Below are 15908 nucleotides of genomic sequence, written 5' to 3'. Positions count from 1 at the left end.
TTTCCTAGCAGACACTCCTCGTTCCTATTACATCAAGTCCTGGCTTGGCTCAGACCAAAAGGAGAGCCTGGGCGTGCAGCAAGGAGCCCTGGTGGCGCAGTGATTAACGTGCTCAGCCGCTAACCGCAAGGTTGATGGTTCGGACCCACCAGCCGCTCTGAGGGAGAAAGATGTGGCAGTCGGTTTCTGTGAAGATTACAGCCTTGGAAACCCTATGGGCAGTTCTACTCTGTCCTACTGGGTTGCTATGAGTCAGAATCCACTCGACAGCAGCGGGTTTCGGGTATGTGTGCAGCAGTGCCTGACCTGACAAAGGTGGTATAAACCAAAAGTGTGACTATGTCATCTAAAATGTCGGGGACAGTGTCTGGATGCAGTACTGAGAAAGTGCGATCTAACTATTGAGTTGGTGTAAGTCCTGCTGTGTATATTCACAACAACAAAAACAATGAAATTTAAAAAATATAAAAAATAAGTAGTGTGTTCAACCTAAGCATCCTGTCATCCACCACACAGGAAAAAGCACAATGAGTTTTTTGGGTTTTTTTTTTTAAACATCTGACTCAACTAGGATTTCACCTCAGTGCTCAGGAAGGGGACGGCACCTGCAGAAGCAGACTTCTGCCGAGGGTCTTGAGCAGCCAGGCCGCTGGCCTCCCTTTCTGAATAGCCACAGTCTCCTGCAGTCTAGACAGGCAGTGGCTCCCACCACGGGCAGGTAGCTCGGCCATGCAGTACAGAGACTAGCGAGACAAGTTCTTTTATTTGCAACGTAAGAGCAATGCAGATAGCCAGACACAAGATGTTACTCTCTAATCCGGCATCCTTGCTACAAGTAACAGCACTTCATTATTCACTGGCTGAGGGCACAAGTTTCTGGAAGAAAAATATGATTCTCTATGAAAGACTTAGATGGAGTTAACTGAACTGGAGCGAGGACAACTGGAACAGAAACAGTGCCAGGGACACCCAGCTTCCCGAAACAGGTGAACATTAACTTCTCCATCGCCCTGGAGTTCAAACACTGAATGAATGGTACAGGGTTGACTGTATCTGCCTTTAGCCCCCTGTCAAAAGCAACCAGACTTCCAGATTCTTTCCAGGAAAGAGTCTGTAAGTTTGGTTTAAGAAACAGGGATGACGATGGCAGACACTTAAGGCATGTCACTTATCCGTTAGCTCTGTCTCCTTGACTGTATCTTCCTGCCTCCGACCAAGCTTGGTGAGAGACACTGACTCCGGGCTATTTCCAGTCCTCCTGTGAAGGGGAACACCGCGTACATAACTGATGGCACTGCTTTCAACATGTTTCCTGCAGGAGTACCAGGGTCAAGCCCACTGCGAAAGCTAGTCATCCACAGTGATGTTTCGGAAAAGGTACGACATGGACTCTCCGTTGTGGATTCTCCGGATTGCTTCAGAGAGGATCAAGCTGATGTCCACAGTCTTTATCTTGGGGCACTGCAGCTTCTGCACCTCGTGAGGGACGGTGTTGGTCACCACCACCTGGGTGTACAGCAAGAGAAAATAAACGCTGTGACTTACGTGTGCCCAAGCCAGTCACACGGAGCTGTTTATATCACGTTTGGTACTGGGCTATGGCTCAAGTTCCCACCCTGAAACCTTACTGCACTGAGGATAGTTTTTACAAACTAAACTTAACCAGCTTTACACCAGGCGAAGGTCACAGGCTCAAACCATGGAACTCCGGTCTAGAAAGTCACGGTCTGCATGCGACAACAACAGGTGAGCCCTAGCACTGCGCAGAAGTTTTATGTAACTGGGGGAGCACGCAAGTCTTGACAGGAAGGCTGCTCTAGGGTCCAGTTATATTGAAGCACTGAAGCAGATCTTTATGAAGACGGACATATAGTCCTATGTATACATCTGCCCCGAGAAATCACTAGCCAGCAGCAGCGTTATTTCACGGGCACTATTTCATAGATTGGAGCTCTGGTCGCACAGTGGTTAAGCATTCAGCTGCTAACCAAAAGGCTGGCAGTTCGAATCCACCAGCCGCTCCTTGGAGACCCTATGTGGCAGTTCTACTCTGTCCTATAGGGTCGCTATGAGCTGGAATCAACTTGATGGCAATGGGTAGCACTTGGCTGCTAACTGAAAGGTTGGTGGTTCGAACCCACCAGCTGCTCTGTGAGAGAGAGATGGGGCAGTCTACTTGCGTAAAGATTACAGCCTTGGGAACTCTATGGGGCAGTTCTACTCTGCCCTGTAGGGTTGGTAAGAGTCGGAATCTACTTGAAGACAACAGGTTTGGTTTTTTTGATATTTTGCAGATTAAGCAATTTATACCAACTGAGTCATTTTACTATTTACAGAAAACACAGCAGCAGAGCTGGCTCAGGCGGAACGTCCCAGGCCCTCAGAGGCAGACCGACCTCATCAATAGAAGACTCCTCTATCAGGCGGGGGGCCTCTGCAGACAGGATGCCATGCGTGGCCATGACGTAGATCTTGTAAGCTCCTCTTTCTTTCAGGATCTCCGCAGCAGCAACAAAGCTTTCCACGTCATCGATGATGTCATCCTGAGAGGAGAGCAGACTGAGAGTGAGGGCACCCCTTCCGCAGCCCAGACCACACACACACCTCTCTGCTCTCCTCTGCGCTTCCTTTCAGAGCTCAGGTGCAAAGGGCACCCAATCACAAATCAGAGCTCCTGGCCTGCGCCCAAGTCTGAACGTCCAGAAATGGGAACCAGGGTACTGCCAGTCGTGCCTTGGGTGGCCGTCAGAGCAGAGAGCACTGGAGCCTTCTGGCAGACCCAGGTGACATTTACAGCTGGTGTTTAGGATTGTCAAGACACAGTTCCACATTTCTCATTTCACACCCATCTGGCAAAGCCATTTTTTTTCCTCAAGAGAAAGTTAAATGAGAGGAAAATAGAAAATAAAGTGAGCTGCTGTAAGGGACTGACCCTCTGGCCCAGCAAGGCCACTGAGAGCCGGAAGCAAACACATGTCAAGTACAGAAGGAGTCTGCACTGGGACACGCGTGCTCGCTTGCAAAAATGGAACAGCTCATCCTCTGTGCTCAGGGCTGCTTAGGTCAGCGGCTTTTGTTGGCACCTGGAACCCGGCAGATACACGTTGTGGGGAGGAATCTTCTCATGGGAGTTACTGTGTTCTTTTTACATCTGTTGGGTACACTTTAATCCATTTGTCTATATAAAAATTTCTGCTACTTGTCCTAAGGGAGTTTGGGGGGGAAAGCACAGATGGGCCTGTTTAAGCCTATCATTGATACAAGAGATAGAATCCAACGGGGACAGCCTCCTGACGGAGCCAGCAGCACCACCTCCACACGCGAGCAAGGAACGACAGATAATCATACCACGATGATTGCAATGCGCCCGCCGACATCTCCAACCACAGTTATGGGTGGCTTCTCTTTAGCCATCATCACTAGAAAACAAAACCAATCACAAGACCCCGGTTAGTCACGTGTCACTAGATAACTGGAGTGGCAACCCCGTGCCCTCAAAGTGGTGGGGAAGCCATTGTACAGACAGGAAGTGCAGACCCCCCCAGGGAGCCTGGGGTCTCTCAGAGCTGTCTCGAGCAGCATTGCCTGAAACAGAATGTGAGCCATATATGCAATTTTACATTTGCTAGCAGCTACATTAAAAAGTAAAAAGAAACAGATGAAATTAATGTATTTTTCCTACCCAGTATCTCTATCATTTCAACATGTAATCGATATAAAATTGTACTGAGATCTTTTCCATTACATTTTTCATACTGATCTTTGCAATCTGGTGTGCATGATACACCTGTGGCCCATCTCGGTACAGACCAACTGCAGTGTGACAGCGCCACAGCCGCTCGTGCCCAGGTCTGCGAAGACCCGGGACAGAGCATCGAAGTGCTCACCTACAGAGACACAGCTCTGCAACGTCACCCAAACAGAAAGATCTCGCTCTCACTGAGACAGACAAGCAAACGCAGAATCAGTGCCATTCTGCAGAAGACCACACACGTAAAGGCTGCCTGACAGAGAGACGGCTTTACCTGGGGAGGCAGGATAAACCCCCCAACCACTGCCCTGAGATACTCTGTAAACCTTAAACCAAAAGTATCCCCTGAAGTCTTCTTAAAACCAAACAACAGTTTAGCTTCACTAGTAAAGAATGTCTGCCTCGAGCACCGTGCTCTTTTAAGATCTGTCTCTATGGCATCAAACTGACAACAGCAACTCGAAAGATTAGACAGGAACCTTAGGGGGCAGTGTCAGTGGGGAAGGAACAGCTCAGAAAAGGAGGGTGAGAATGGTTGCACAACTTGAATGTGATTAGTGTCACTGAACTGTACATATAGAAATGGTTAAATTGGTATATTCTCAACAAGAACAAAAATAAGATAAAAAAAAAAAAAAGAGAGAGATGGCTTTTCTTCACTTTAATCCAATGTAACTTCATTTTGACAATGTAACCTGTTATCAGATAATTGCACTACTGACATAATCAGTTTCCTGAAATTTAGGAACTTGAAGACAATAACTACAAGTCTATCATCTTCTCCAAGTTTAATTGGCCCTTAAACTAGAGGCTTCTTATCTCACTACAAAATTTGCACCTGGAAAAGGCGCATCAGTGTACTTACCAAACTACAGGAAACAGAAAGGAACCACGAGTTCATTCTCAAAAAAGGTTAGTAAATTGAAAGGACTAATGGACCACAGCTACCACGGCCTCCACCAGACTGAGTCCGGTACAACTAGATGGTGCCTGGCTACCACCACCGACTGCTCTGACAGGGATCACAACAGAGGGTCCCAGATAGAGCGGGAGAAAAATGTAGAACAAAATTCTAACTCACACAAAAAGACCAGACTTACAGGCCTGTCAGAGACTGGAGAAACCCCAAGAGTATCGCCCCCAGACACCCTTTTAGCTCAGTACTGAAGTCACTCCTGAGGTTCACCCTTGATCCCATAAACAAAACAAGACTAAAGGGGCACACTAGCCCAGGGGCAAGGACTAAGAGGCAGGAGGGGACAGGAAAGCTGGTGACAGGGAACCCAAGGTGGAGAAGGGAGAGTGCTGACATGGCGTGGGGTTGGTAACCGCCGTCGTAAAACAACGTGTGCTGTTTAATGAGAAGCGGTTCGTTCCGTAAACCTTCATCTGAAGTACCATAAAAGAAAAAAAAGGTTGGTAAATTGAGGGAAAAGAAAGACTATCTCAGAAGAACAGGCTAAGTATTCTAACATCTTTTGGAAGCGCGTTATTATTCTGAAATATTCATTAAACTAGTGGTGGCGGAGGAGGGAAGAGAATGAAATTCAGGATAATTACATAAAAAGATTGCAGGCCAACGTCCCTCCATCATTAAAAAGCCACAGCAGCTCAGCGCGACTCGGGCACAGAAGGCATACCGCAGCATTCACGAGCACTTTCCTGCAACCCTGTTTCCCAGATGCTCTTGTGAGCTTGAAATGAGAAATGCAGGCATGGTGAGGGTCAGGGTCTGTCTCTGTGTGCTTGTTCATCCCCTATCCTATCGGGTTTAGGATCTGGGGAACAGCGACCACATAATTTGGTGGCTACCAAAAATACCACATGACTATGAGGAAATGCACTGTAAAAGCTCTCCTACAGGGTAGAGGAAAACAGGCTGAGAAAATGCCAACAGTTTTCTAATAGCAGATTCAGAAAACAAGCACTAACAATTCCATTTTTTTTAGTAAAAGTAACGTATGCACTCAAGGCTAAAGACACAAAGGGTGTTAAAGCTACCCAGCATTTAACATTCTGCTCTCTCCATTCTGTCAAACAAAACTCAGTTTGTTTAAGAACAAAATAAACTGTGCAACATTACTCGTGGCCAAAAATCACTGTGAAAGCTAAATCAATTCACTGCAGTAAAAATGTCTTCATCAGATGATTTCCAACGTTATTAGGAAGGAAGTAGGAAATTGCCTCTTGCTTTTAAAGTTAGCTTTTTCCAAGTAAAACAACACTGAATTTACAACCACGCTTAGATTACAACAAGAACACTCACTCCTCTTCCCCGGAGTCAATCAGCCAATGCTTCCCCTGCTAAAAAGGGCAGGAAGGACTAGGGGAACTCATTTATCCTTATCTGTCTTGACTTTGGTCTATTTCTAGTTCAGTGGAATATCAAACTTTATCAATAGACTGATGTTAAAAAGAGATATAGGAAATAAAATAAGGTCTAAACCAGAACTAGAATTGAAATTGATTTCAAGCTCATAACCCTACCTACCCGCAAACAAGTCAAAATGTGCATTTAACAGATACTCAAGAGGAGCTAGCGTCTGTTTTCACTTCAGTGGTGAAAACCACATCTTCACTTGTAAAATTAACAAGCCAGGAAAACCAAGCCAGAAAAGGTAACTTCCTTTCATTTTCGTGACACAAACTGTGGCACACCCAGAGCAGTGGACCTGAACCACTGACACGCTTCCTTTCAAGTTTTCAGCTGCCCTCGCTGTTAGTGAGGTATCATGTCTACCTTACCAAAATGGAGGAACTTTCAGGTCTAGTTCCTTCACTCATATAACTTCACTTTTCACAAACTGCTCTAAAACAGGGCTTCTCTGCCCCAGCACTACGGGTATTATAGACTGGATAATTCGTTGCATCTTCGGAGCCCCGGTGGAGCAGTGGTTAAGAGCTCAGCTGCTAACCAAATGGCTGGCAGTTCGAATCCACCAGCCACTCCTCGGAAACCCTGCGAAGCAGTTCTACCCTGTCCTATAGGGTTGCTACGTGTTGGAATTGACTCGAAGGCAATGGGTTTGGTCTTCTTCTAGGTGTTGAGCAACAGCTCTGTGCTCTACCCACTCTGTGATATGCCAGCAGCACCTCCATCACCCATCCGCCCCTTCTGACGATGAAAAATGTCTCCAGACATTGCCAAGTGTTCCCCAGGGGGGCAAAACTGACCTCAGTTGAGAACTACTGCACTGAAAGAATGGCTTAAAGGAAGATAAAATATAAAAATACACTATAATTCACCTCTTTAAAAAACGCAAAGACTCCAAGGGTGAATTAGTCTCTTTGGGCCTTGTCATACATTCTAATATCTTTATCATTTACTACTAATAAATGAACTACTGAAACATATTCTGTAACTGGCATATAAATATAAAGCATATTTCATTCGAAAAGTGCAATGACACATACAAGAAATAACGTTTTTCAGAATTCTCTTAGCTAAGTTTATAAAGTGGGAGAAAGATGTGGCAGTCTGTTTTCATAAAGATTACAGCCTTGGAAACCCTATGGGGCAGTTCTACTCTGCCCTATAGCGTCCCTATGAGCTGGAATTGATCAACAGCAGTGGGAACTGAAGCTATTTCTGGAGGTTACCTTTCAGCCAAATAACAGATTGGCTTAGGAGCCCTGGTGGCGCAGTGGTTAAGAGCTTGGCTGCTAACCAGAAGGTCGGCAGTTTGAATCCACCAGCTGCTCCTTAGAAACCCAATGGGGCAGTTCTACTCTGCCCTAGAGCATCGCTGTGAGTTGGAATTGACTTGATGGCGATGTGTATAACACCCCACGAGTAATGTGCTCCCTTAAACAGTCAACTATATGAGACCGAAGAGTCAATATTTACTTAAAAGCAAAGATGAGAAGGCAAGGAGGGGAAGGGTAACTAGATCAGCAGAAACAGAGCAAACAGAAGGGAAATAATGAGAAGGCCGACACACTGTGAAAACTGTAACCGATGTCAGGGAACAATGTGTGTAAAGGTTGTTAAACGGGAACCTAATTCACTGTGTAAACTTTCACCTAAAACACAAGAAAATATTTTTAAAAAATAAAATAAATAATGGAGAAAAAGAAAAAATAGATGATTTAACAGGAATGGAAAGAAATAAGACTTTATGAATTCATACTGATATAAATGAGTGAATAAAAGCGGTGAAGGGGAAACTCCTCCTTATAGTGGAGCATCAACCAATAAGTATAGAAGGAACGATGGAATTAGAAACATTACCATTTGACAACAATCATGATAATCATTTCAGGCAAGAACCATCAATAGGTGCGAAGTTGGATGAGGAACAGGGCATTTACATAGTCTCAACATTCTCCCCCGTAAAAAAAAAAAACAAACTCGATTCTGACTCACAGTGACCCTATAAGGTACTATTAATTAAAAGGGGAAGAAGAATAACTTGACAGTGGAGAGACCTGCCAGACACCACCTTAACCGAGGGATCGCGATCAGCATCACCAATTACAGGACACACCACATTGCTTCCTGTGATACTCCTGCCAAAAACATGTAAGCCGACTCTCATCATGAGAACCCGTACGAATGCCCACTAAGGGCTGCTCTACAGAATAACCGCCCTGTCTGTCTGCCTCGAGCGAGGGGGGCACAGACGAAGACCAGAGGCGCCATCACTGACTAAGGAAACCAGCGACCAACAACTAAACGGACTGGATCCACTCAGTCTTGGACTGGATCCACTCAGTCTTGGACTGGATCCACTCAGTCTTGGACTGGATCCACTCAGTCTTGGACTGGATCCACTCAGTCTTGGACTGGACCCAGGATCAGAACACTCTTCTCTTTTACTGAAGGACAAAGGTGAAATTTGAATAAGATTGGCAGCTTAGATAATATTATAACAATGTTAGTTTCCAAGTCTGATCATTATACTGTGGTTATGTAAGAGAGTGTCTTTGTTTTTAGGAAATACACACTGAGGTATTTTGGAATAAAGGGACATCAAGTCTGCAACTCACTCTCAAATGGTTTAGGAAAAAAACAACACGTACATAAGTGAGAATGTTCATGTAAACGTGGGAAGTGTCCAACTGGGGACTCTGAGTGAGGGTATGCCGGAATTTTGTATTATTCTTTCAAGCGTTCTCTAAGTCTGAAATTATTTCCAAATACTAAACTAAATAACAAAGAAGTGTAGACTGTGTAGCCCCGTGGCCTCATCCCAAACCTGGCTCCACGCTTCTGGCTGTGTCTGTTTCCTTGCGGCAGAATGAGGGTAAAGAAGTACCTCCACACAGGGTCGTGTGGGACCGACGGGATGACACATGTGGGGTGCTTAGAACAGCTCTTGGCCCATGACAAGGGCTCAGCAGATGTTTGTGACAATCGGAGCTTATTTTTCATGGCCAAAGATAGGAAAAAACCTACATGTTCAACAGGGGACTGGTTACGTAAGTTATGGTACAAGCCATAAAACAGAACACCATAAAACTAAAAGAGACTAAGAAATCTCTATGTATTGAAAAGGAAGAGCTACTGGACGAAAAACGCAAGGGGCAGAACAATGTGTATAATATGCTACCATTTGTGGGAAAATGCGAGAAAAAGAAATACATATGTGCTTATCTACGCATAAAGTCTCTGGATGGAGACACAGGAAAGCAAGCGCACGGAGGACCCAAGGAGCTAGGGGAGGAGAAGGGGCAGGGGAGGGGCTTTCCATTGTGGAGGCTTTTACACTTTATAACTTTTGAAATATGTATTAGCTATTTAAAAACTTTAATTATGAAATCCTCAAAAAATAAATAAATAAAATACTGCGATACCAAAACTTTACATTAAAAAAATGAGTATATGGCTTATTTCTCTTATATAGAAATCCCAGGGGATTTTTATATAAGACAAAGCCAAAAAAAAAATCCCAAATGGTGACACCTTGGGCAGGAGCCTCTCTGAAATGATCTTTCTGAGGTGCCACTGTTCTAACGGTTCTTCATCTTATTAATCTGTGTGTTTTTGAGGAATGGCAAATAGATTCTGAAAAGAAATGATCTCCTTACTCTAAAAAGCATAAAATATCTCCCAGTGCAGAGTTCTAGCTAACACCACTCAGCAGTCCGTGGAAGTAAAGAGCTTCTACGCTGCTGTGTCAGTCACGGCAAGTGAGCTGGGTACCGTAAAACCCGCGAAAGCCAGAACCTGTGTAAGGCGGAAACCTGTCAGAGAAGGAAAACTCAAATATTTTCCAATAAAACAAGCGACAGAAAAGTGGGAAGACTGCACCCCGTCAAAGGCAGAACACTTGTGAGACCCAGAAAAACAAGGCAGTCCCAGCAAGTTCCAGCGCTCGCAGGTTTCGCCGTATCAGGAGAACAGGCTAGATCACTAAAATAAGCGGGAAAATGACCTGACGGCAACGCCTGGCATCTGATCGCTGGTTGCTCTCACCCATCTTCGCAAAGTGTAAAAGCTTAAGATTTCACATCATCACACATGCAGCTTTTTTGTACTAAAGTGAAAATTATTTAATGCTCGCTGGCTGCTAAAGGCCACCCAGATTAGCTCAAATGTCCTTACAAGGTCCCTGGTGGTGCAAACAGTTTGCGCTTAACTACTAACCTAAAGCCTGGCAGTTCAAACCCACCCAGTGGCACTGTGGAAGAAAGGCCTGGTGATCTGCTTCCATAAAGATTACAGCCAAGAAAACCCTATTTTGCAGTTCTACTCTGTAACACGTGAGGTTACCATGAGTCGAAACTGACTCCACAGCAACGGGTTAGATGTTTTTTCTTTTTGGTTTGATCTTTTTAGTCTCCAAATGTGTGTAACACATACAGTCTCCTTTTATAAAAGAGGACACTGGTGCAATACCATCCAATTATTTAAAATGGTCAGACAGCATGCGTCCACATGGGCACTGACTCCTAGCTACATACACTGTTCAAACCCTTCTACTGTTTACAAAACAAGATTGGAGCTCATCTCACATGGCAGCTCCAGGCCTGGGTGCACCGTGGCATTCCTGACCATCGGCGGAGAGTGCCGTCCGTCGTCCATGTCGAGCTCTGTGCACTGGGCTTCTCCGTGGATGACGGCCAACCCCAGACGCAGTCTCTCAGCGTATGACTGGGCCCTATAAGAAAGACAAAGGGAAATGGTGACATCTGCGGGGGAAAAACCATTTCATTGCTTTAATATCATAAAACAAAAACATCATTCAACCTTTCAGGGGCACACAAAGGAATTATTTACACAAATCAAAATGTGCGGTCAGGTCAGGATGGAAGCACCCCAAGAGGCCCAGGAGTTGGGGTCTGGGCTAGTGTCTAACTTTGTTTCTATCTTTTGTCCAATATTCTCTCAGTCATCATCAGAAGAAAGAATTTTGTTCAAAATGGGGTCTTAAAACAATTGCCTGGTGCTGTATGATCCACTTAACATGGACTATCCAGAACAGGCAAATGCATTGAGACTGAAGTCCATTAGTGGTTCCCAGGGCGGGTGGGAGGCGGGAGGGGGACAGTTACTGCTGAAGGGCCACTGAGTTTCTGTTAAGGGTGATGAAAAAACTGGAAATGGCCAGCAGTGATGGACGCAAACACAGGGAATGTAATTAATGTCACTGAACTGCACATGTAAAAAGGTTGAAATGGCAAATGTGTTCTTATATTATTTTTTACCACAATCAAAAACAAAGGCCAATTGCTTAGAAAATGCTCATCGCCCTACTGTTTCCCTGTGCCTGAGACCTTTAGGGAAGAACTTCATTCTCGCCCAGAGGAAAATGGCGAGTGGTTCAGGAAACGCTCCCCTTTCGACTAGAGACAGAGCCATGCGGGGAGAGGCCGGTGGCGTGGGCAGGGCCGAGCCAGCAGGCTTCAGCAGGCCCCCTCCCAGACAGCCCTTTCTCACTACAGAAGTTCCCCAAAGGGAACTTTGTACACGTCCAGCTTATTTACCTTTTTGCAGCATCGGGAGACTTAGCTACAATGACTGCATTTCTGTAATTTGGGATCTAGATTTGGAGGGAAAATAAGAAAATACTGAAAAAGTTATTAAAACAACATCCGGATGCTGGATCACGTTCTTCTCCTCTTCTAACAGTGATCCAAACTAGCAAGCAAATATGCAAGAATTTCATTCATACGGTTTTAAATTTTCCACATTTATCCATAAACATCATTGCATAATGTACTGCTACACCAAGATTTAAAAAATAATTCTTAAAATCTTCATTTTAGAAAACATAAGAAAACTGCTAACTAATACTTAAAAGGAAATCTATTTTTTATGTCTTTCAAAACAAATAAAATCCTCCCTGACTTCCTGATGGCCCGACCAGGCTGCCTCAGGTATTGCGACCAAGGGGAAGGAGCACTGGGTGTGCCTTTCAATGCTGGAATCTGATACCAGAGGAAAACTACACAGGCTCTCTTTTGAGGACAGTGGGGTGTTTGCTGGTGGCTCCTCACTTCTTCCTGGATATACTGAAGCAGGAAAGGGGAGGCTCGGAGGTTGTCCACTGGAAAGCTGAAAAAGCCTTGTATTTCCTTTTGATGAAGGTCCATAGTGATAATGTGAGTTAAACCTGAAATTTTAAAACAAAAAATCACAAAGTTCGCCCCTACAAGTTAAAGGCCAGAGTGGACACAACTAGATGCCCAACTGTTGTTTCCCAACAGAAGGATGAAGGCAGGGGATATTGTGAATAAGCACACCAACCATCCACTTTATTTTTAACCTGAACAGAACTTAGTGGACTACAGAGTGGGACGAGCCTCATAGAAAGGTGCCTGTAACCTGCTCCTTGGACGAAGAAACAAGCCAAGGGAAAGTCCTCCCCTCCACTATTATTAGTGCTAGTTTGGGCCTGAAAACTGAGACAAGAATAAGTAGGTAAAAGCAAAAATCTAAATATGGAATTAGTAAATACCAAAGCAATAATCGATGTAAAAAATAGCAGGGCCTTGATTAAAGAATCTAAGAAGAAACGTTAAAAGACTGTGGCTAAGGGAGAAAGGAATAAGAAAGTAAAAGCAAAGTAACATGCATATTGGAAGGAAAGAAATTCATTTAACACAAGATATTTGAAGAGTTTGGAACAATGTCTGTATGTGATAAAAGAACGGGTGAACAAGGATTCTTCAAGAGAAATGCTGAAGATGACTCTTAAATCAACAATGCTAAACAGAAAGAAATTACAGATATAAACACACTGCAACTGGCCAAATGTCAGTGCAAAACTTCCAGAACAAAGAACCAGGATTACTTTGTCTTTCCAAAAACATTATACCTTTTTAGAGTGAATGGAATTCAAATATGTTTCTCTCTGAGGACTCAAATATATATTCGTTTTTAATAAACATCAGACAAATAAAAACTTAATAACTGTAAAATGTTATTGTATTTGATTTATAGGCTAGAAAGTACACCACTGCTAGACAAGCCTAAGACAGAACAGAAGGAATGAAAATGAGCTGCTATATAAAAAGGCCATCATAAGAATTGTATAAGGTGAAGTGGAAGAAAAATCCAGTTTCAATACCATGGAATCGAATTATCTAACTAAGGCAAATACATACATCTAGATATAAAGCTTGAAAGACCCCATAAGAAGGCCAAGACCACCAGCCAAAGTTCTGACGCTAAGAAGAAATGCAGAAGTGATAGAATGATGAAAATGTCTGCATTAAAGAGTAGAAAACACTGCATCTGACAATGTCTTCTAAACAGTAAGACAAAGAAAAGAAACCAGGTAAGACCTTACACACAAGCTCTCATCTCCAACAAGAAGTATACGCAAAAGAAAACAAAGAAAAAGTGAACAACAGTTTAAAAAAAGTAAGTCCCAAACTAGATACTGGAGGTATGAAGTAATCCCAAATACAGAGGTGACCAAGGGACTCTCTGTTCCCACTCACCTGCCTTCGCCAGCATAGACGCTAGAAGCTTGCACACGATGGACCCCCGCTTCCTCATCTTGCTCTGCTTGCTGTAGGGGAAATAAGGGATGACCCCAATAATATTCCTGGCACAGGCCGTCTTCAGCGCGTAAGCCATGATCAGTAACTCCATCACCGCGGTGTTTACATCTCTGAAACATTAAAATCCGTATCTTAGGATTCATTTCATTATTAACACCCAGAAAGTAGCTCAACCTCAGCAATTTTAACAGGGGCTGCCAAGATGGGTGTTATGGGTATTTATTTCATCATCAGACTGTCCGAGGATGGCCTCTCATGAATGCAGGGAAAAGCTTAGTAACTGTTCAGCCATGGAAACTCCGGTTTTCTTCTGTGGCTAAGCAAATTCAACATTCAGAGCACAGCTAACCCACCACCACCTTTCCCACATCCCGTGCCCGGGTCTCCTACATCAACGATATGGTCGCTGGGGTGGGACATGAAGCAGATGTCACCAGTGGGGGGTCAGAATTAGAGGTGAGAGGTTATGACGCCTGCCGACATCACCCAGGAATTTCAGACCCAGCTTCGGCATGCGGAGGCACTCTTCCCGTGAATGCCAAGGAGAACCCACCTGACCTTCCACTTAGCTGCCATCACCAGGAATGATTTTGGGGGGAGTGGGAGCGCAAGGAGCCCCGGTGGCACAGTGGTTAAGCGCTCGGCTGCTAACTGAAAGGCAGGCAGTTTGAACTCACCAGCAGCTCTGCGGGAGAAAGATGTGGCGGTCTGCTTCCGTAAAGATTACAGCCTTGGAAACCCTATGGGCCAGTTCTACTCTGTCCTATAGGGTTGTTATGAGTTATTAGTCTGAACCGACTCAATGGCAATGGGTTTGGTCTGGTTTAGTTTTTGATGAAAAAAACACTTCTCCCAGAAGGTAAGTGTAACCAACACAGGGTTCAACTTCAAGATAACTAAGCCATTCCTTTCTGCATGCTGATAGGAATGAATGGGTAAAAAAGGCAGACCTGTCTTAGGGGAAGGCCAAAGCCCACCTTTGATCACTGTCACAGTAATTACTTGTCCCAAGAAAGAGCACACTCAACTCATGTAAGAAGGTTTCCCTTTAACCCCCAGAGGGGAGGGCACACCTTCCCACACCAGATCATCTAAGTGGATGCCGGAGGCCTCCAAAGGCTGAACTGGAGGCCTGCACAGTACTTGGAGGACGTATGTAAATAACACAGGAGTCCACATCTACACACCAGGCATCGTACACACTACAGCAAAAGTCCTCTACCATTTACAGAGTGCTTGTCAACTTTAGCCCTGGAGGCGCACCGGTTAAGAGCTGGGCTGCTAACCAAACGGTCGGCAGTCCGAATCCACCAGACCTCCTTGGAAACCCTATGGGGCAGTTCTGCTCTGTCCTGTAGGGTTGCTATGAGTCAGAATCGACTCGACGGCAGTGGGTTTGGTTTGGCTTTGAGGCTTGTCAACATGAGAAATAAAATGGGAGCACTTCTTAACCTTCCTTGTGTGATGTTATGAAAGCTCTCCTGGACTGGCTTCTTAAAGCAGACCCCATGCCAACACCACGTTCACAGCTGAGGGTGCTCTAACAGAGCCTGGAGGAGCAGCTGGCCGGGAGCTGTGTTTAGCTGGCTCTGTGACGGCATGTCTAATATACAACAATGGTATGTTACCGTGAGGTTTGGGCTGCACAAGGGAGGCCCAGCCAGTAAGATATTAATGTAAGGATCTAAATAGTCAAAACCTGCTCTAAAGCAAAGATGAGAAGGTAAGGGGGCAGGGAAACTAGAGTACTGGACATGGTACAACCAGAACAGAATGAATGACAATAATGACGCATGGTGAAAAATGTAACCAGTATCAAGAGGCAGTCACTCGACAGAACAAGTGGATGCTGCGTGGTTTAAAGTCATGAAAGGTGTGTGTAAGGGCTGTATACTCTCACCATACTTATTCCATCTGTATGCTGAGCATATAATCCGAGAAGCTGGACTATATGAAGAATGGGGCATCAGGATTGGAGGAAGACTCATTAACAACCTGTGAATATGCAGACGACACAACCTTGCTTGCTGAAAGTGAAGAGGGCTTGAAGCACTTACTGATGAAGATCAAAGACCAGAGCCTTCAGTATGGATACCACAACATAGAGCAAACAAAAATCTTCACAATTGGACCAATAAGCAACATCATGATAAATGGAGAAAAGATTGAAGTTGTCAAGGATTTCATTTTACTTGGATCCACA

General features: G+C 44.6%; 1 protein-coding gene across 2 annotated transcripts in view; it reads right to left on the bottom strand.

Moving 5' to 3' along the window:
- Nucleotides 1-402: 402 nt before the first annotated feature.
- Nucleotides 403-15908, bottom strand: part of PRPSAP1 (phosphoribosyl pyrophosphate synthetase associated protein 1) — a 39645-nt gene continuing 24139 nt past the window's right edge. The window contains exons 1-8 of one of the 2 annotated variants that reach the window (XM_023729229.1): nucleotides 14259-14349; nucleotides 13643-13815; nucleotides 12194-12309; nucleotides 11681-11736; nucleotides 10709-10854; nucleotides 3349-3419; nucleotides 2397-2543; nucleotides 403-1506 (exon numbers count right to left, since the gene is read on the bottom strand). In XM_023729229.1, coding sequence (XP_023584997.1) covers nucleotides 1348-1506; nucleotides 2397-2543; nucleotides 3349-3419; nucleotides 10709-10854; nucleotides 11681-11736; nucleotides 12194-12309; nucleotides 13643-13815; nucleotides 14259-14281 — 891 coding nt within the window. In that variant the 5' untranslated portion in view covers nucleotides 14282-14349 and the 3' untranslated portion in view covers nucleotides 403-1347. Of the gene's footprint in view, nucleotides 1507-2396; nucleotides 2544-3348; nucleotides 3420-10708; nucleotides 10855-11680; nucleotides 11737-12193; nucleotides 12310-13642; nucleotides 13816-14258; nucleotides 14350-15908 lie in introns of those variants that run through there. The other variant, XM_004374135.2, reaches the window with a different exon arrangement.

This window comes from Trichechus manatus, unplaced genomic scaffold, assembly GCF_000243295.1.
Source record: "Trichechus manatus latirostris isolate Lorelei unplaced genomic scaffold, TriManLat1.0 scaffold00028, whole genome shotgun sequence".
NCBI lineage: Eukaryota > Metazoa > Chordata > Mammalia > Sirenia > Trichechidae > Trichechus > Trichechus manatus.
Note: the sequence above shows the minus strand (reverse complement) of the source record. Positions and strands in the feature narration are given on the sequence as shown.